The following is a 22,311-nucleotide window of genomic DNA, read 5'->3' as shown; positions in this document are numbered from 1 at the left end:
TTTTACGCTTGCATTGATTTTGTTCACCTTCGTAGTTTCAGCGATGCATCCAATCCTGATTCTGCAACACTGCTGGTAATCTTAGGTGTGGTCAGAGACTATTTTCATGCTGCCCGTTTATCTGGTTATTCAACATTTTTGATGATTTGATGTTTCATATGCATGGATTTGGTTAGCTTTTTTAACTGGCCACTTCCGGTGGGACACCAGGAACCGGTTCCGGAACACAACCGGTTCAGATATGTTATTTGTGGATTGATTGGTAATTATCGGTGACAAATATCGGAAACAGCTTGTTAAGCGTTACGCGTTTCGACCTACTATTCTTCGGTCATCATCAGACGCATTCAGTTGTCAGTTTAATATATAAGCGGTTCAGATATGGTCTGAAACTATTTTCCTGCTTACCGTTCATCTGGTTATCGATTAAGCCGCTATTTGGTGTGGTTCACTTTTTTAATTGACCACTTCCGGCGGGACACCTCGTACCGGTTTCGGAACACAACCGGTTCAGATACGGTATAAAATTATTTTCCTGTTAACCGTTCATCTGGTTATCGAAAAAGTCGCTCTTTGATGCGTCGCATGCATGGGTTTGGTTCATTTTTTATTGGCCACTTCCGACAGGACACCCGGAACCGGTTCCGGAACACTACCAGTTCAAATATGGTCTGAAACTACTTTCCTGCTAACCATTCATCTGGTAATCGAAAAAGCCACTCTTTGATGTGTCGCATGCATGGGTTTGGTTCACTTTTTTAGTTGGCCACTTCCGGCGGGACACCTGGAACCGGTTTCGGTACACAACCGGTTCAAATACGGTATTAAACTATTTTCCTGCTTACCGCGTATCTGGTTATCGAAAAAGCCGCTCTTTGATGTGTCGCATGCATGGGTTATGTTCAGTTTTATATTTGGCCACTTCCGGCAGAACACCCGAAACCGGTTCCGGAACACTACCGGTTCAGATATAGTCTGAGACTATTTTCCTACTTCCCGTTCATCAGATAATCGAAAATGCCGTGGTTTGATGGGTCGCATGCATGGGTTTGTTGCATTTTCATATCTGGTCCCTCCCTGGGGTACCAGAACGGCTGGACCGATCCGAACCATTTTCAATAGGAAACAATGGGACCACATTCCGCGTCGAATGAACCCTCGGTCGTTGAAATCGGTTGATGTTTACTATCTAAAAGTTTGGTGACCTTTTTTGTACACACACACACACATACGCACACACATACATACACACATACACACACACAGGCATCATCTCAACTCGTCGAGCTGAGTCGATTGGTATATAACACTTGACTCCTCCGGAGGCTCTATCAAATTTTCGTTTTTGGAGTGAACATATAGCCTTTCGGTACACCTTGGTGTACGAGAAAGGCAAAAATATGCACAGTTTCAGACTTGCTGACTGTAAAACGTTGTTTTTTGCCAAAGACATGTTCCGGGCTGGATTTGGGCCTCCGCAGAGCTGTCAACATTCGCGCGTAGAATAGGCAGAAGAATTAGGATCGACTCATCGTAAGTAGACCAAGTAAAAGTCTCGGATTCACTCCAAAAGCCGATCCGAAGCCACTCCAAGAATTTACCACTAGTTGTTCTCATCTCCCAGGCTGATTGATCGGAAAGTCCGGTTGCCCGGAAGTATCTTCTACAAAATGCTCTCGAGTTCACGAAATTCAAGCTACGCGATTGGTACCAAACCGTAGGCACAATAATTCTATACGTCCTACAGTGCCAAAAGGGGCTTAAGTAAAAGGTTAATATGCACTTTTGACGGAATTTCAATAGGGAATCGCGCCACTTGGGCGGTGGCTTCTATATTCGTCTGTTTTCCACTATAACTCTGTCAAATTTGAACCAATTGACACAACTTTTGGAAATTGGTGAGATAGGTATAGTATCTACCCATGTACAACATTTCAAGTCAATTAATTCAAAATTGACTGAGTTATAGTGGGAAACAGACGAATATAAAAGCTACCGCCCAAGTGGCGCGATACCCTAGCATGACTAGCCTTGGTGGAATAGTGAGCCAGTGGTGGATTAAATTTATAAAAACAGGTACAATATGCTAGAGCAAAAATCATGTAAAAGCCGTTATTAATATTTCATAAGTGGCCTTTTCAATGATTTTATGTGAAGAGAATCATTGCCTTTTTTAGGTCGTTTGTGCCCAAATTAAAACATTCTAAACTGTTCTTAAAATATCAAAACCTGAACTGATTACTAATAGTTTTTATTATTAACACCTAAAACACTTTTAAAGCATAATCCGTGGTCGCATGGTATGCACTTTGCGTATAAATTTGGATTCATTTACGTTAATTTGAAAGTGCGGCTCGTAATTGCAACCCAATATCATACTAAGAGCTTAAATTGATATCATATCACGTTCAGCTATGATTGTGATAGGGTATCGCGCCACTTGGGCGGTGGCTTCTATATTCGTCTTTTTTCCACTATAACTCAGTCAATTTTGAACCAATTGACTTGAAATGTTGTACACGACTAGATGCTATATATATCTCACTGCATTCCAAAAATTGTGTCAATTGGTTCAAATTTGACTGAGTTATAGCGGAAAACAGACGAATATAGAAGCCACCGCCCAAGTGGCGCGATTCCCTATGCAATAAATTTTTGAATAACACTTCAATAACACATTGAGCTATGATATCAAAATTTGTTCGTTATCAGATATGATTCAGATATTCTCGTCTGCCCGGGTATGACTATATTTGGGGAATGTTTTTTGGCGTTCAGTCTTATATCCTCAGTCAAAACAGATTAATTTTCTACTGTCCGACGTTTCGGCAACTGTATTTTGCCTTCATCAATGGGAGAACTAAAATTGTTTGTTTGTTGTATCTCATTGTTTTACATAGTGGTTTGTTAAATTACTTACTAGTTGTCTGTTTTCTGTCAAAATTGTCTATCGTAACATATGTCCGTCTTTGTGTTTGTTTCGTATCACTATAGTAATATTATAAAATGGTATTTAAATTTGAAATTTACCAAAAGTTTACAATTTTTATACTAACATGTCAATTCTGGAGCTCGATTTGAATAGGTCGTATGTGCTTTTGTCGATATAAAATTCGATCAGTTTATTTTAGTCATTGTAGCAATATGGCAGATATTTTGCAAACTTTTAATGATGGAACAGAAAGCCTGTTTTGTGAGGATTCTGCTGTATGTATCAACTTTGCTCAATTTCAACGGTTTTCGCTATAATAAGCGAATACAACTGATCGAATTTTTAATCGCCAAACGCACATACGACCTATTCAAATCGAGCTCCAGAATTATCAAATTTCTATATTCGTTGGTCTGTCACTGTTCTTGTTTGGTGCACTCTTAACTGTTTACTGTTGATTTGTGTCGGTTTGTCTAAGCCTATTTTTGGTTTGCGTTTGTGTGTGTATTTTGTTTATAATTTCGGAGTAGTTTGTGTTTAGCCCTTCTGTGTCAGTCTGTTTGTTTACACTAGTTCCTTCGTTGTATATCCATATCATCTCGAGAAATGGTAATGTGCACTTCTTGTGTGTTTCGTCTATTATTGTTGGTTTGGTAAGGTCGAATCGGTGTTTGTGGTCTACACAGTGAGCGATTAGTGCTGTTTTCTCTCTCTGGGAGCTCTAACCGTTTGGTCTGTGTATGAGTGTCCAGCTGCGAGTAAACTTTCAAGTTTGTTTTGGTCACTTCGGTGACCGCTCTTTCTTGTTTTTAACAGATTGCTCGTCATCCCTGTGTAGCTGCTCTCGCAGTCTTTACACTTCAGACGGTATATCACATTGTGTCGGTTTTCCATCGGCAGTGGATCCTTTACCCGTGTGTACAGGTTGTTTATGGTATTGTTGTTGTTTGCTGTTATACGTACACTTGGGTTATTCTGTTCAAGGAGTTTGGTGATTCTTGGTGTGAGTGTTGCGATCTATGGTAGTGATCGATATATCTGGAGCAACATTTGGAAAGGGCCCAAGAGGTCTTGTGTCTTTTTTCAAAAACGCTCCGCAGGGCCTAACAGCAGCCCGCCCACGCAAATGAACACCGTTATCCAAAAGATCAATGTTTGCTCTATCTGATAACGGTCTTAGTTTGTGTGAATAAGCTGATGGGGGCTCAGGAGCGACGTGTGAAGTCATTGTTTATCAATGCTTGTATGCCCTTTTCAAATGTTGTTCCAGATATTATCTCTGGAGCACCATTTGAAAAGGGCATACAAGCATTGGTAAACAATGACTTCACAGGTCGCTCCTAAGCCCCCATCAGCTTATTCACAAAAACTAAGACCGTTATCTGATAGAGCAAATGTCAATCTTTCGGATAACAATGTTCATTTGCGAGGGCGGGCTGCTGTTATGCCCTACAGAGCGTTTTAGAAAAAAGACACAAGACCTCTTGGGCCCTTATCAAATGTTTTTTTTTTTTTTTTTATTCCGTGTTGGGTATTAGCATCACTGCGACCATTGTTTTGATCTATTGTGACAAATGTTGCTCCAGATCTCGTTGTCTCTGTTTTCTGTAGTGGTGATGGTGTTGTTGCGTTTGGTTACTCGGTTGAGGCATCTGTTTACAAGTTGTTTAGGGTAGTCATTCATCAGTAGATTTGTTGTCACTATTTCTCGTTTTTCAGGGTCTGTTAGGTTGGTTGTTAGGGTGTAGACGCGATTGATAAAGTTGTGTATAACGTTCAGTTTTTGGTTCATGGGATGCATCGAATAAAAGTTCAGCATTCGACCAGAAGCAATTGGTTTAATGTACCATTGCGTTTTGATCGTGCCATCACATTGTCGGATGACGGTCAGATCTAAGCAGGGGATCTTACCATCACGTTCTTCCTCGTATGTAAACTGAAGGCTGTTGTGGTATGAGTTGAAAACCTGTAGTACTTCTTGTGGATGGTCTGCATGTACGATGAGGAAAAGATCGTCGATGTATTTCCTTATGGTTTTGATGTACCTTTCGATTTTGGGCATAACGTTAGCGATGAGTGTTCCCATCACTAGATCTGTTAACACAGGAGATAGTGGATTCCCCATTTCAAATTTAAATACCATTTTATAATATTACTATAGTGATACGAAACAAACACAAAGACGGACATATGTTACGACAGACAATTTTGACAGAAAACAGACAACTTGTAAGTAATTTAACAAGCCACTATGTAAAACAATGAGATACAACAAACAAACAATTTTAGTTTTCCCATTGATGAAGGCAAAATACAGTTGCCGAAACGTCGGACAGTAGAAAATTAATCTGTTTTGACTGAGGATATAAGACTGATCGCCAAGAAACATTCCCCAAATTAACATCACAGTCGGTCCTAGCCCATATATGACTATATTTTTATGACAGTTTATTAATCAACGTCTATATTTTACTACTACAAAATAAAAATGAACAAATTTGATTTTCAACATGTGATAATGTCAGCCTAAAAAGTTGGTATCAATAAACTGCGCGCCCAATGGTCATAAGACAAAATGGCTAAAATAGTAAAAAAATTGCTTCAATTCGATGAAGAACCAGGCCATACTAATCCAGAGACATGTAGTTTCACATACCAGATGAAATAAACATATATAGGCTGAGTGTACCAGTTCTCGCCATAGTGGTTCCCTATTTGGCCATAGTGGTTATTTGAGAGAATTCAAAATTTTGCATCATTTCAAGAGTTTTAATGACAAGATACATTTAAATGCTCGCTGCTAAAACTCTCATAAAAGGTCAAAGTTTGAAAACATTCTAAATTTCCACTATGGCCACATAGGGAACCACTATGGCCATAACTGGTACACTTACCCTAAAGAGAAATAAAATTATTAAAATAAAAATTATGTTTTATCAGGTTTGAAATTTAGCAACCTGTGTATTTTTCAGTGGTTTGAAAATTTCGATTGTCTTCAACTTCAGGCGCAGTCTTTTAAACATTTGATATTATTTTTTATAAAATTAGCCTGTTATAGATCATGGCATGTCGAAACATAGATTGGTTAACGTTAAATGGACGAACATGAGGTTTGAAGTTGAAAAAACCCTTTCGCATTTTTCCTACCGCATACTGTATTTAATACAGCAAAAATGTGGTGGATTAGAAAAAAAATAGTGAACTAATGAAATCCCAACGGTTCTGAAAACTGCGATCGGAAACATGCAGATGACTACACAACCAGAACGTCACAACCACCAATTGGGCAGTGAAACAAAATTAAGTGGCTCCCAACTGTGCAGTTACGGTTCACGTTAACATAGTCAAGAAATCTCATGGCATTTGAATATTTTTGCCCTGGTTTGGTGAGTTGATGTAGGAATCCGTTATCCTAAGCCATTTTTTAATCCATTTTTTTCGGTTTTTGAAGATAACTGATAACCTTTATATTAAAGGGAATTCCAATGAAGGGGATTTTGTCATTGGTATAAGTTATGGTCGTCTGATAGTGAACAGACAGCTGCAGGAATAGTTCATAGAAGATGAACGAAGGCTTGTGGAATTAATCGAAGCGTTCGGACAGTCTGGTAAAATAAGTTTTATTATTTCTCACCGAGAACTACCTGGGAGCACCAAAAATATTTATTAAAAATTTAGCTAGGATATGTATGCGATTCGTGCGTTGAGATGGATGCAGTGAAACAGAATTAGTCGCGGTTTTGCGGCTTTGTTTGGAATCGGGTTCGTCGCTCGTTGATGATTTTCTATACCACAAGTCTTTCGAGTTGTGGAATCACTCTCAGCATTCGATTCAATCAAAGCTGTATCCTTAAGAACCAGATCTTTTTTAGCTCTGTTTTATGCTAGATTGCAGATGTGGTCTTGAACAAAACATCGTATTTCAATTGCTGATAGATCTGCTAGAAGATAAAACAACAAATGTTTCGCTAATACATTTATGCAGGAATCAAGTCAGAAATTTACTAAAATGTTATTCAAGGCTGCGCATATTATCCAAAACTGAAAAAAAAAACACTTTTCTTCACAATGACAAAAAAGCGAACAAAACCAGATAGTCCATAGTTAACTAAATAAACAATCGGATATTCTTATTTTCTTCGATTTTTGGATCATTTTGGAAAAAAGTGCTTTTTTAGTTCTGGAACATTTACCAGTCTCAATTGAGTCTTAAAGTAATATAGCCTCTTGCCAAGGCTTTTTGCGGACCAGCTAGCTAGGGAGGGATCTCTGGGTGTATTGTATGGACTGGAACCCTTCTGTGGAGTATCATCGATAGAGCGATGGAGCTAAAAAATTGGGAGAAACAGAGCGTAGGAGCAAACTGGCATACTGCACCTGGAATATCCCAGTCAAAGAGATTCATTGTGCCAAGCGTAAAAAACACGAACACACTATTGAAACTTAGTAAACGCGAATTAAGTGTATACACAGGATTGTTAACCGGGCATTGCCCATCTCGACACTTTCTATTGAAGCTCAAGAAGATTCAATCAGAAGAATGTCGGTTCTGTGGGTTCAACTTTGAAACCTCGGAGCATCTACTTTGTTAGTGGCTATCATTTTGGAAGCTATTCCAGACTGGGGTATAATGCAGGCCTAAAAAAACAATCGCTAGTTCTTAATACTAGTGAGTGTACTAATGTACTGCATAAAGCAACTGGGTCTTACCACAATAGATCAATTAATGGTCGCAGTGGTTGTGTATTCCTACAGGGAAAAAAGGCTTTTCTTTGTATTTAGGGTAAAGTATGTTTCTCAGCTTCTTGTGCAATGAACTTTTCTGTAGTTATCTGAGGGTTTCCTTTGCCCAATGGGTCCTTTTTGCGAACCCAGACATCTTCAGCATGGTCTTGCTGATTAGCTCAATTTGTACAGTAGCCCAATGGCACCCTTATTTTTTTTTACGAAGAGTAATTGATCAAGACGTAGGCACTAGACAATCATTGCATTGTGGTGCAGTGTCGTAGAACAGGTCGTAATTTGACACTTGGAAGATGATTTACGGAATCGAAGGAAATTTACCCGTTAAACAGGTTGTTTGAGGTACCGGTGAATTACTTGAGTTATAGGCATTATTTTCATGGATGAATATCTATAAAAAGGGTACGGATCACTCCGTTTCGCATCAGTTCAGTTTCCAGTTATCACTGTGTGGCATTTAAGAAGAAAGTGTTTTAATCATTGCAACCCACAATGAAGGTTTTTACTTAGTTTAATTAAACTACTTTGCATTTGCACAACTTTTCACTCGTTATCGATTACAGACCGCAGTGTTGTTCGTTATCGGTGCACTGTGCATGATGGCTTTGGCGGAGGCTAATCTGGATCAACAACATCATCATGATAATCATCAGCCTAGTAAGCCTGGTCTAGTCGTAGCACCAGCACCGAGCGCCAAACAGTCTGCTGAAGTTGATCAGCCTGATTCAGTAGAGGAAGATAATGATATGGATGGAGCAGAAAGCCGCTATAGTCAGTCGTGGCGTCGCAGAGGAGGCAAGTGGCGTGGTTAAAATTTATAACCGAATGATTTGTGGTCGCGACTGCATCAAAAAGATAGCTGTGTTTATTTCGTTTCCTCTCTCTCTTCTTGGCGTAACGTCCTCGTTGGGATAAAGCCTGCTTCTCAGCTTAGTGTTCTATGAGCACTTCCACAGTTATTAACTGAGAGCTTCCTCTGCCAATGACCATTTTGCATGCGTATATCGTGTGGCAGGCACGAAGATACTCTATGCCCAAGGAAGTCAAGGAAATTTCCTTTACGAAAAGATCCTGGACCGACCGGGAATCGAACCCGTCACCCTCAGCATGGTCATGCTGAATACCCGTGCGTTTACCGCCTCGGCTATACGGGCCCTCTTTCGTTTCCATGAATAAATATGAATTTTGCCAATGATAAAATCTACGAGTCAAAAGTCAACTGTTTTGTGAACTGTTTCAACTGTTTTGGGCCCCCAATGAACTTCAGGTGATGTTCAACATCAAACCTCAGACTTCAGTTTTGGCGGTGTTCGTAAATAACAAAATATTTGTGAAAGGGGAAAAGGGAGGGGTAACACTGGTGTGTAGTGTCGTATCCAGCACTGTCTCAGTTTAAACAACATGTCCAGAAGAAAGAGGAAATGAAAAGAAATAAGAATAAAACAAAGGAGACAACGCAAAAGCAGAATAACGATAAAAAGAGGAGAAAAAAAAGCAAATGAAGAAAACAGATAAAGTTAATTATAAACCTGGACGTACTAGTACAAGAAAAAGAAAATCGAGTTAAATAGTGTTCCGTTTAATGTCAAATAGGGTATAAGTGTCATGGGGGTCATGAGTGTTCATCCTATTCGAAAACAAACAATTACAGCACCGATTGATTCTGTTTTTTTTTTGTTTTCATACGTGCTTACTTCTAAGAAAAAAAAATACAAAAATAAGAAACAAAACGAACTGCGCTTCAATCCTTTATTTTTCGGGAGCCACATGCTTAATAAGGGAACTAATACCCTAAGTATGTGGCTGCATTGTATGTCGTGATCATTGGATGCAAACATATAGCTGGAATTAAACGGAACAGTATTTATATCGATTTTCTTTTACTTAGAGAAAGGTCAATATGGGAATATTAAAGAAAATATACACTATTTTCAAATTTATATCCTTTTATTCACTTTTCATAAAAGCACTATCAAAAAGCACGTTTGTTCCAAGCTTCAAGCTCGCATAGTTTCCTGTACAGTTTCCAATCATCAGTCTGTCCGTAATCCACGGTCATTGCCATAAGTCTATCACATTCGTTTAACCATGATGGTGTCCATGGTGGCCGTATCCTCCAAAGCCACCACCATATCCACCATAACCGCCATATCCGCCTCCGAAACCTGAAATTTTGAAATAAAAAGGGATCAACATCATTTTATGAAATATGAGAACAAAATAGTGATCACATACCGCCTCCGTATCCACCGTATCCTCCGTAGCCACCGCGGAATCCGCCATAACCTCCGTAGCCACCGTATCCGCCGCCATAGCCCCCGCGGTGTCCGTGGTGAGCGGTCTCAGCGCCTTCCATGTCTTCGCTTTCCTGCTGGACCAGCACGACGGCCGGACTTTCCGGTTGGAGCTGTTCGGCAACGGCGGCATAATCAACGGCAGGCAGGGCCATACCCACGGCCACCAAACAGCCGAGAAGGACGATTTCCTGTAACGATAATTTTATTATTTTAGCAAATTGATCTAATGGGCGATTTATAAGACTTATGCGACCTTGAACAAAAAAAATACGTCTAAGACATTTGCAGCAGTTGCAGCCTCAAGTATAAGGGGCTATTCATAAACACCGTAGACCAAAAATCGATCATCTCAGATATACTACTCCTCTCGTGGATTTTTGTACAAAATGGGAAACTTCAACCATTTTACCAAAACATTTAAATCCTTTACCAAGCAAAGGATAGGCATGTAATCAGCCGTATATTAGGCCAAAACCTTCATTTAAGCAGCACTTTAGGCGCATTTTTATTCAATGAACTGCTGTTAAGGAGCGTTTTAACTGCTTATTGGTTACTTAGGTATTCATGATTTTTATTGATCTTCCATTTTAAAGTTTTTATCATAACATAAATAAAATTCAGAATCATGTGAATAGGGTGGCATCCCAACAATAATTTCCAAATATTGAAAAAATGTTAAAGGTTTGCATGATTTGGCAAAAGTATTAAATTTCTGCATAAACTATGACAACACAAAGCATTCTGGGAAAGTTCTGAAGTAATGCAAAACTTCAAAAATATTTCAAGCACAAACAAGCAAATATCAGCATACTCACTATAGACTGTTTCAGAAATTATAAATACACTTTAAGGGTCCATATAGCCGAGGCGGTAAACGCACGGGGATTCAGCATGACCATGCTGAGGGTGACGGGTTCGATTCCCGGTCGATCCAGGATCTTTTCGTAATGAAAATTTCCTTGACTTCCTTCGTGCCTGCCACACGATATACACATGCAAAATGGTCATTGGCAGAGGAAGCTCTCAGTTAAAAACTGTGGAAGTGCTCATAGAACACTAAGCTGAGAAGCAGGCTTTGTCCCAGTGAGGACGTTACGCCAAGAAGAGGAGAGAGAGAGAGAGGAGAGGAAATACACTTTGTTTTTTGAATAAAAAGATGGTTTGATGATTTTAACTAGTTGCTCCATTATTCAGTTTATTGTATTCAACATTTCATGGAAATTGTCACTATGCTTTGAAAAGCAGTTGAGTTCTTCAATTATTTACTTCATGCTCAAAATATGCATTTGCACAAGGGTGTTTCAACATCATTTCTTACAAGATTTCAAAAACTATTTAACTCTTTTTCACATTTGTTACCCCAAGAGTTAATCTTAGAAATACATTTATGAAAATCTGAAAAAAAACATAAAGCCATCTACAAATTCAATATTTGTCAAAAGTAACTCTTGAATAGGGCCATTTTTTAAATCATTGTTGCTCAAAAAATGACAAGACCTAAAAAAAAAGTGTTATTTGGTGGACTATCGCCAAATTCCTTGAGTGTTTTAGTAAAATATCAAAAAAAATATATCAAATTATTCCTATACTAAAAAAATGCTACTTAATCTATGTATGGCCATGTTAGCACGGAACACGCTGAATAATATCCACCCAATGTAGATATGAAAAAAGTTTTTGTTGGAAAAACTTTTTCCTTAAAATATGTAGGTAATTGTAATACCTTTCTTCACATATAAACATGCCTCAAATGAATAAACAAATGTGTTTATTGTAATGGGTCTCCAGTTAGCCTAGTGGTTAAGGCTATGGATCGCCAATCCGGAGACGGCGGGTTCGATTCCCGTTCCGGTCGGGAAAATTTTCTCGACTCCCTGGGCATAGTGTATCATTGTGCTTGCCTCACAATATACAATTTCATGCAATTGCAGGCAAAGAAAGCCCTTCAATTAATAACTGTGGAAGTTCTCAAAGAACACTATGTTGAAGCGTGGCAGGCTAAATTCCATTAGGGATGTTGAGCCATAAAGAAGAAGAAGAATTTTATTGTAATGTTGGCTTCAATTTTGAAACCTTTTTTAAAATTATGAAAAAATAGGCTCTCTTCAAATGTTACTCTTGACAAAACTTGACTTTCTAAAACAAAACCAATGAAAAAGAGATCATAACTTGAAGGTTTCCAACTATTCCAAAGTTGTTTGAAAAAATCACCCTTTCTTTGAAGTAGGGACCTCCCAATTTCAAGTGTTCAAATTATCGACCTTTTCGATGTGGTTTTCACAATCCAGCGGGCGATTTTGCTTACCTACTTTGAAATCACAGGATTTTGCTTACTTTGAAATCTACAGGATTCCTGGTCCATAAACGAATTGATACTAATCCATAGGACACTTTCACAACGTGGTGGACTAGCCTGCATTAACTCAATTTTGTCCAAAATGCAGATGAGATTGACTTGCGATTCATGAGGGGGGAACAACACAGAAGAACAAAACAACAAAAGAGAAAGAACAAATTGACAAAACACATTCATCATTAGGATTACTCAAACTTATATAAAAGACATAAAATTCATAGAGAATTAGAGAAATTCATAGAAATTCATTCAAAGACATAAATCCAAGTCATAGAGTAAGGTGGGGCAAAAGTTCGACCCTAGTTGAAAATTCAATATTTTTCCAAAAACCAAAGCAGGTATAAATAAATGAATACGGTCAGGCGATTCTACCATTCATGAGCTAAAACTTTGCTGAACAAAGTAACGCCAAATGTCTCTTCAATTTTAGGTTACAAGACTTTTTGTATGTGTGTGTCTTATTCGAACTCTTGCCCCACCACTGGGGCAAAAGTTCTAATCTAGTGTTTGTGCATTTTCGCTAACCATTGCACACTATTTTGACACTTTGGTAATAGGAATACCTGAAACCAATTGATATTTTATGTTGGAACTGGAATACACTTTAATGTTCGATCTGCATTTTACCCAAATCAGGGTTATATTTACTACACCAAAAATTAGTAGTTTTCCGCCAAATTCAGATAAAACAACATTTGTTTTCAACTTTGATCACAAATTTTTAGAAATAATATGTACATTTTGCAGAATTTTCGGGTTTCACCTAAAGTTGCCACATGACTCGAACTTTTGCCCCACTATGTGTAAAATGTGATTTCTAAATCATTTTTGCAAAAAGTTATACATGCTAAAGCATCTTCAAAATATAACTAGTTACACCACAAAATAAAATATCGAATTCGATTTCATTGCAATTCCATTCCATACGTTGGAAGGACCATCGTACATTACATTTTTTTGATCAAAAACCAACATTTTGTCATAACTTTTCGAAATATCGATTAATTTTCATAATTTTTGGAGTGAAAGACTCTTTTTCAAAAAGGTTTCGAACAACCTTGACACCCGAAAGAAATAATTTTAATTGAGCTCAAAAACTTCAAAAGAAACTCTTGCCCCACTCGAACTTTTGCCCCACTTTACTCTATCTCCTGATAAATTAGTTTTGGACTCCCAGAAACTACATTCTAAATTTGGGAAAAATCGGTTAAGTCTCAGGAGGCCTCCAAGAAGCTCGAAGTTTGTATGACAAAACTTGGTCAAATGTATGCAGAAATCTCAAGTTTTCGATTTTCGCCGCTCGTTATCAAGCCAAATGTAGCAAAATCTTTTGTATTTTTGTAGGTGACTGCATATATACAAAACAACTTTGTCGAGGATCGCAAAGTGATCCAACGCCTGGTGAAAAAGTTATACCCTAGGTAAAAGTTGAGCTGTATCACGTCACTACCGACTGACGTAAATAGCTCAAGTTATTGAATTACTGATCGAAATACCGCTATATTTTTATTGACATCTTTTGAATTATAATGTAAGAGAAATTATTCCAAAATAATGATATTATTATGAAAAACAAAGCAACAAGGTATTCTAAACTTGAGAATTGAAGAATTTTGTTAGGAAAATCTTCAGAAATCGGATTCATATATTATTTTTAGCATAACTAAAAAAACATTCAAGATAAATGCAACAAAAAAATGGTTGGCAAGACGAAATGAAAACACATGATTTTTCCAATATTGTTCTATGACTTCTTCTTCTTCTTCTTCTTCTTCTTCTTCTTTGTGGCTCTAAATTTTCACTGGAACTTGGCCAGCCTTATCTTCAACTTAGTTTTCTTTGAGCACCTCCACATTTATTAATAGCAGGGCTTTCTTTGCCTGCCATCGCATGAATTGGTATATTGTGAGGCAAGGGCAATGATACACTATGTCCAGGGTAGTCGAGAAACGTTCTCGACACAACGAGAATCGAACCCACCGTCACCGGATTAGCGATTCGAAGCCTTATTCACAAAGCTAACTGGAGATCCTATTCATGAGTATTTCTCAAATTAGATTACCCAGGTAACCGATAAGCAGTTGAAATGGCATTAATTCGGCACTATATGCGCCTTAACAGCAGGTCATCAAATGCTTATCAACCTTATATGCACCATCAGTGTTAATTAAATGCAGGTTTTGGCCCGATATATGACTGATTAAATGCTTATCCCTCCTATACCCCAGATTGTCAAAAATAAAAAACCAAAATTTTCCCGGCTTTCCTTTCTCTTCTATTTTTTCTCACTCTCTTGTTGAACTTTTGAGGCTTGGGGCCTATTCTGAACTGCTGTTGTTTTTTTGCTGATTTTGGCCAAATTAGGATTCGATTCCTCGATCCTCGGGTTGACGATGTTGCTGAACCTCGCTACAGGTTAAGCTATAGATGATTAGATAATGTGCGTTGGATTTTTGATCTATTTAAGGCTTACACCGGCAGTTGATTCGTTATACCATGGGCTCGGCAGGTGCTGTTAATAAAATCGATCATCAAAAAATCAACAATGGCGTTTATTTGCTAAAGCAGCATGTTTCCCCGTTGATTTTCTTCGTGATTGCCTATGAATGGCAGCATATGCGAATGATAGTGGCTTCTACAGCCGTGGCACGTAAATTAGAAAGTGGAAATGTGTTGTTATTTTAGCATCACTCATCTCTCTTAGCAGTTTTATGGCAATAAAGTAGCAGTTAATGTGCATGTTAACCAAATCTTATCGTGCACTTTAAATGCTATGCAACTGCTGTCAGATTTTAAGCAGCATTTAAATTGTTAATGTCGGGCAGTTTAGCACTCGAATTGTTATGATACGGCAGTAAGCAGGTCAAATGCAGATATGAAACAGAAATACGGCTCATTCAAATTCTTATTGGTTACCTGGGTATTTACAATTGATGAATAAGAACAAATCATCAAGCACAAATAAAACAGTACTTCTCTCTTAGTGTTACCAGAATTCCATAGAAATGTTCAAAGTAGCATCGTGCATATTTTCTCAAACAATTGCACATTGCACAATTGCAAACAATTTCTATGACAAATTCTGTGCAATTACCAGTAGCATTTCATGGAAGTTTTATGGAGATTTCTAAAATAATTTATTGGATATACATTTTTGTTTCGTAAAATTTTAGAAAGAAATAAAAAAAAATCTGAGTGTTTGTTTTAATAAAAGAAAAGCAATACTTTTTTCCTCTCCTGTTTGGAAAATTAAGTCAGTGCGTCGAATAAGCTGAACTGTTGTGGCATTAAAAAAATAATATTTAGATATTAGGGGCGATTTCTTCACCTCGGCTTAACCGCTAAGCCAGGCTTACCCATACAGTTAAACCTGGTTTAACGCTTAAGCCCGGGTGAAGAAATTGCCCCTTAGACTATCATTTTTATAATATGACAAAAGTTTAATATCTTAGCTTTTTTCTAACTGAATTAAATTCTTTTGAGAACTTATTTGATTTTTTTTCTAAGAAAACCACAAATATATTCTAGCTGACTTTCAGCAATATATTATGAGAATAAGGTGTTCCAGAAAAAATAACTTTTTCTAGAGCAAATTAAGTAAATGCATCTTTTTTCTTCTTAACGTAACGTATCATCTGTATCTATTCAAACAAGAAATTAAAACGAATAACAAAAATAACAAAAACATGTTGAGGAATTAATTAGAGAAGCGCGTAAGAACATTTTCCTGGAAAACCGAAAAAGTTTCTCTTGTGTGAGTCGCAGAAACACAGGAGATAGACAAAATGACCGGGACTGGCAAAATTTTCACTTTTCTAAAAATGGTCAACTAGTGTAACTTTTCGAAACGTACATCATACATTCTCAAATTTTCACTGTTAGTTGATCAACTACTTGTGTATCAGTGGTCAAAATTTGAAAAAGATCGGGCTATTATGCACGAAGTTATAAAAATTCTAGAAAAGGGTATAATTATCCGATAGCCAACTTTGCGCGGTTATATCGTCGGATTCAATAAACCGAATGCTGTGAAATTTTGACAATTTATGATTTATATAATGAGTTCTTAAAATGTTTGACACAACTTTAAATTATTAACAAAAGAAAAAGTTATAGCGATTTTATTTATTTTATGATTTTTTAGTAAATTGGTCTATTTTCAATATGCATCCCAATACTTTTTCTTTTAATGGAAGGCTATGTTGTTACTTTCCTTCAAAACATATTTATATTCAAGACAATTAGAGGGAATTTAAATGAACTATAATTAGCATTTTGAATTTTGAAACGATGTCGATGTTTAAGTAAATTTGGTGTTTTATTAGAAAAATTAACTAATCGTAATAATTTTATTCCGTGTTAATAATTTTAAGTTGTGTCAAAAGTTTTTAAAAGTTCATTATATAAGTCATAAATAGTCAAAATTTCATTGCATTCGATTCATTGAAACCTTTTTCTAGAATCTTTATAACTTCGTGCAGAATAGCCCGATCTTCTCCAAATTTTGTCCACTGATACACAACTAGTTGATCATCTTACAGTGAAAATTTGAGAATATTTGATGCACTTTTCGAAAAGGTACAGCTTGTTGTACATTTTTTGAGAAGTAATTTGTCTATCCCCTGTAAGTTCATCAACTAGTTGTGTATCAGTGGTCCAAATCCAAAACGACGGTTACAGGTTCTACTGAACCATACTGAACGAGGACACTGTAACTACTGAGTCCCTGAAGAAGGTCCCAAATGGACCGAAACTTCGGACAAAATAAAATAAATAGTGTTTTGTTTTTGTCAAGACTGACAGGCACCACGAAACAGTTTCGTAAAACAGTCGAACACACCAACGATTCTTCTAAAAAATGCTGAAATATTATTCAAAAAAGTTTTATTTTGGCTGCCATGTAAGAATTTTATCATCATTTCGAACGAAATGTCACATTTTCACATTTTTGAAAACGTTAAAAGTTCATTGAAAAAAAACGTTGAAAACTTTAAAAATTTGACAATTAATAAAGTTGGTTACTTCTCCAAATGTTTTGTTCTGGTTTTGCGCACTAGAATCAAGTTTCAAACATTGGAGGGTGTTATTCCACAACCTGCATCATAACAACATTATCGCGTAATATTTGTTTTCAACTGGGTTAAACCATCGAGGATTGACACTCTGATTCATATAATCACGTAATTTTGCTGAACTTGATCACTGCTTATGAAAATAGAATATTGCTTTCACTTTCACTTAGCACTTTTTCAATTACTTATCACGAGTGTGCTAATTTCCGTCCTAAACAAATCACCAATCTAAAAATATGTATGAACAACGCACCTTAATCATTTTCTTTCAGTATTTTCTCACAGCCCACGGTCAACTTCTGTTTCAAAATAATCCAAACAGGAGATTCTCCAGTCAACTTACTACGTTCAAACTCGAAATGATACTGTTGCCAAATCCCACAGGACAGGCTCATTTTATAGAGGCCAATTCCCTGTGGCTCTTGTTGATGACTAAAAGCCACCAGACAGCACACCGGTCTCGGGCGGTAAATCGGGCTGATTATTGTCAAGCAGCGAACCATACAGAAGACAGACACGGTACAGAAAGATGGACTTCCAGTTTGTTCACACCTATCCGCCATCCAAGCCAAGCCAAAGCCGGCTTGGCCCCTTCGCACTGGGCCGAAAGCGGAAGCAAAACGGTGAATCATTTTGTTTTGATTTTGGTGGAGCATGAGATTTATTCCGGCGCGGGGGATTTGAAGGGTGACATGGGTTTGATTCATAGGTGGACAGTGTAAAAGGTGATTGTCTAATTACATGATTATGAACTCAAACATGTAATTAGGTCTTGCCTTTCCAAGAAGACAACTCATTAGAAGAGCGAGTTAATGATTTGATATGGAAAAGAGGATAGTAAGTGGCAAAAAATGTCCAACCGTACCTCCTTCTTCCAGAAAAGTATTCCTTATTGTTGTACCTGGATATCAATACAACAGACGGAATCGCAAATTAACCATCATATCATCGATGTCAGGGTCAGGACCTATCATCGTCTCTGACCAATACCTGGTGCTGATCAGGCTGCGCCCAAAACTCTCCGTAATGAACAATGTTGTGTAAATCCATTTGATATACTTGGGTTTTAGACCCCAAGTTGTACCAAAAGTACGCCGGCATTGCCCGAAGGCCATACAAGCATTCTTGATCTGAACTCAATGTGATGGAAAGCTTGGAATCAAGAATGACTCCAACGTACTTTACCTGTTCAGTCACATCGATTTCAGAATCAAAGAGACGCAAAGGTCGAACGCCATTACGGTTTCGCCTTTCCGTGAATAGAACAATAGATGATTTACTCGGATTAACCGAAATGCCATATTGGCGACACCAACCCTCAACTACCTGAAGGGCGTTTTGCATCAGGTCGAAAAGGGTGCTGATGCACATACCAACTAACAATGTTAGATAGTCGTCGGCAAAACCATAAGTAGGAAAACCGCTATTATTGAGTTGCCTCAATAGCGTATCTGCTACGAGATTCCACAAAAGGGGTGATAAGACTCCCCCTTGGGGGCATCCACAAACACTCAATTTCCTAATCCCTGCTAGACGCAATGTCGAGAAGAGATATCGGTTTTTGAACATTTGGTGAATCCAATTGGAAATCAGTGGAGATATACCATGACCCCGTGCGGCTTCCAATATGGCATCGAAAGGCACGTTGTCAAAGGCACCCTCGATATCTAAGAAAACACCCAGACAAGACTGCTTTTGAGCGAATGCTTTTTCGATATCGTAAACAACCTTGTGTAAAAGAGTCACAGTGGACTTACCAGATTGGTAGGCATGTTGGTTCACATGAAGACCCGAGCAGAAGAAAATATCAACAGCATAATAAAATATGTTATTTTGGCTTAATAACTGAATAATGAAATCAGTAATTTTTATGTTATTAGCATAACATGTTATGTTATAAACTTGTCTGTCATAAGCGGCAAAATAACAAATATCATAACAAAAAAATGTTCCTGGAAGACTTATTCAATAACATGTTTTGTTAGATCAAATACAACTTAATAACAGGAAATTTGTGAACTTGTTATTGTTGTGTTATTGTTCATCACATGTTTGTACATTCTCTATAGTAGAATAATAACTAAACTTGTTCTACAACAAAATATATTATTGAAATGATATCTTGTGGATATATCTCAAATACTTTGAAATAACAAAAATAGTTTGCCCAACAAAACATGTTAATAAAATGATATATTTTGATAAGTTAACAATAACAAATTATGATATAAAAACAGGCTATGTGATTTTGTTGTTGTAAGTTTGCTATTCTCCTCTGCTCGGGGAGGCACGTTGGCCAGATGAAAATCACGGATGTGATGATCCATAATGCGTTCTAAGCATTTCAGAAGAAAACTGATAGGTCTGAAACTCTTTGCTTCTTCATACGACGCACGACCCACTTTTGGAATAAACTTTACAGTAATATCCCGCCAGGATTTGGGAATATACCCTGTAGCAAAACTGCAAACAAGTAGTTTTTTCAAAACATGTTTGAAATAATCAAGTCCCTTCTGAAGCAAAATATGATAAATCCCATCTGCCCCAGGAGATTTGAAAGGAGCAAAGCTAATAGGTGCACACTTAATCGATTCTATAGTTACAATACTCCGACCCGAAGCCAGGGAATCGTAACTACAAGAAAAGACATCAGGTTCATCCGAAGATGTAATATCCACACATCCAGGGAAGTGTGTGCTGAATAAGCATTCCAGAACTTCCTCATCAGAGGAAGTCAGATCGCCATTTGGCAAACGAAGTTCGTTTACCCGGAAATCCTTAGATTTTGCAAGGATTTTGTTTAACCGACTGACTTCACATTTATTACCACATCACTGTAATACCTATTGTCCAACAAACCACGAAATGTAGGCATTTGAAGTTGATTCCACGACCAAAAAGAATCAAATCGTCTTCAGTTTTCACCAAGTGTGCTCTACCGGCGCGTTTCCGATAGCAAAAAGACTAAAATTCCCGTTTCTTCCCTTAATCCCAGCCACAGAGAATCATCTTGTGCGAAATATATAAAAAAAAAACATCAATTGCAATCAAACCATTATATGGGTAAGCCATCGACATTGATGACCACCAACCCAAGTGGTGGTGCGTTGATGCTTTATACCATGATTATCATCGCATTTTCCCATTGGAAATGGGAAGCAACCGCAGCAGCCCAAAGAATGGCGAAAGAAGATTTTGCTGCAATAGAGCCAATTAGGTTTCCTAAATTGTTGACCATTGTCGTCGTCCCATGATGTTGAGAGGAAGCTTTACGCCGCAGTAGAAACTGGAAGATAGAGAAGGGGGTGAATCATTGCGGTGACAAGATTGTGTCACGGTCCAAAAAGAGGATAGAATAAAAGTTGTTTTCGATTTAGGCTTGTTGTTCTACATTTATTTGAATTTAATCATAAAGGGGAGTGATTCAAAAACCAATCTAGTTTTTTTTTTCAGCAAGGCACACACGGATTTCCTCAAAATAGTTGTTGATTCGTGAGAGAAAATCGGTTCCGCCACAACATGCTATTAATTATTTTGTTTACAATGTTTGTAAACCGGAATGAAACCTGCTTGGGATTTGTTTTTTTGTTCCAAGACTTTTTTGGCAACGATTCTGGATGCTTCATCCGCTTATTTTTCGCAAATCTCTGGACTGGAACTGAAATGTCATAATGCGACCGAAACAAACAAGATTCAAACGGGCTACGGCGGGAATATTTGACAGCAGATAAAGTAGTTGCGATTGAGCATCGTTCAGCACATGAGCTTTTTTTAAACCTACAAATCCACTGCCCTATATCGATTTAGGTATATACATACAGCAGTGAAACAGAATTAGTTGCGATGTACATATTTTGTTTTGCGGTTCTGTTTTGAATCGAGTTCGTTGCTTGTTGATGACTTTCTACAGCAAGTCTTTCGAGTTCTGGAGCCTCTCTCAGCATCCGAATTCAATTAAAGCTGTATCATTAAGAATAAGATTTTTCGAACGCTATTTTGCACATTTCGCGTTCTTGAACAAAGCATTCGATCTGCTGTAAAATGATATTACGCATGTTTTGATAATATGTACACATATGCAGGAATTATTATAAAGTGACATATTATAATGTCTCAATAGTTCGCAAGAATTTGATACGTATTCACAACTTGCATCAAAGATTGGCGGTTAAATCCTAAGTTCGTAAGATACCTAACCTTTGAGATGACCTTTATTAAGGACAGACTTGTTAGAATCCCAAAATGGCCGCCACAATGGCCGACTTTGGCACCTACTCACGATTTCGAGGGCACAAATCTCTTCGTAAACAAAACCAGCGCACCTGATCTTCTTATTTTAAGCTAATTACAAGTGAGCAAGAACAGAAAAATAAAATGGACTGTTGTTTGAAGCTTCCTTCTTGAGATTGGTGCGTTTGAAGTTATGATGCACTGTTGAAGCGGGATGTCAAGAAGTTTGTCCTTAATGTAGCCTGCTTGATTAGCATAAATAAGAGCATTTCCAACTCAAAATACAAGCCCTAATGTCATTTTTGACTCGATATTTTTCAACTGGTACTGTTCGCCACGTCGCTGAAGTCGCTCCGTAATTGATTGATATTTGTTGGTCGTTGCATCTATGTTTAAATAGTTTCGTGCCGTTCGTACAATTGTGCTCTGTCATAGCTTTGCAAATTCAGTTTTTGTGAATCGAAAAGCTTATTTCAAACCCGGTTAAACGACAGTATTCCGATTCACATCTAGTGCATTAATTTCCATTGCTCTACAATGGAAAAAGAAATAACGTGCAAAAAATGCTCCCAGAATGTCGATGCAACAACAAATCCGTACACTGTATGCGAAGGAGATTGCACGGGTTTCTATCACGCTGCCTGTGTTAGACTCAGCGACGAAGATTTGAGCGCCCTTTCG

The 22,311-nt window shown here is 37.6% G+C and overlaps 1 protein-coding gene across 1 annotated transcript; it reads right to left on the bottom strand.

The window, feature by feature from the left end:
* Positions 1 to 9,603: 9,603 nt before the first annotated feature.
* Positions 9,604 to 17,811, bottom strand: LOC109430812 (uncharacterized). The gene is made up of 3 exons (XM_029866269.2): positions 17,654 to 17,811; positions 9,911 to 10,160; positions 9,604 to 9,840 (listed from the first exon to the last, which is right to left on the bottom strand). Exons 1-3 carry the CDS (start codon positions 17,660 to 17,662, stop codon positions 9,758 to 9,760), a joined length of 342 nt encoding a protein of 113 aa, XP_029722129.2. The 5' UTR covers positions 17,663 to 17,811; the 3' UTR covers positions 9,604 to 9,757.
* Positions 17,812 to 22,311: the final 4,500 nt, after the last annotated feature.

The sequence above is a fragment of the Aedes albopictus genome, chromosome 2 (genome assembly GCF_035046485.1).
Source record: "Aedes albopictus strain Foshan chromosome 2, AalbF5, whole genome shotgun sequence".
In the NCBI taxonomy this organism is placed as follows: Eukaryota; Metazoa; Arthropoda; class Insecta; order Diptera; family Culicidae; genus Aedes; species Aedes albopictus.
This window is presented reverse-complemented; position numbering and strand designations above follow the sequence as displayed.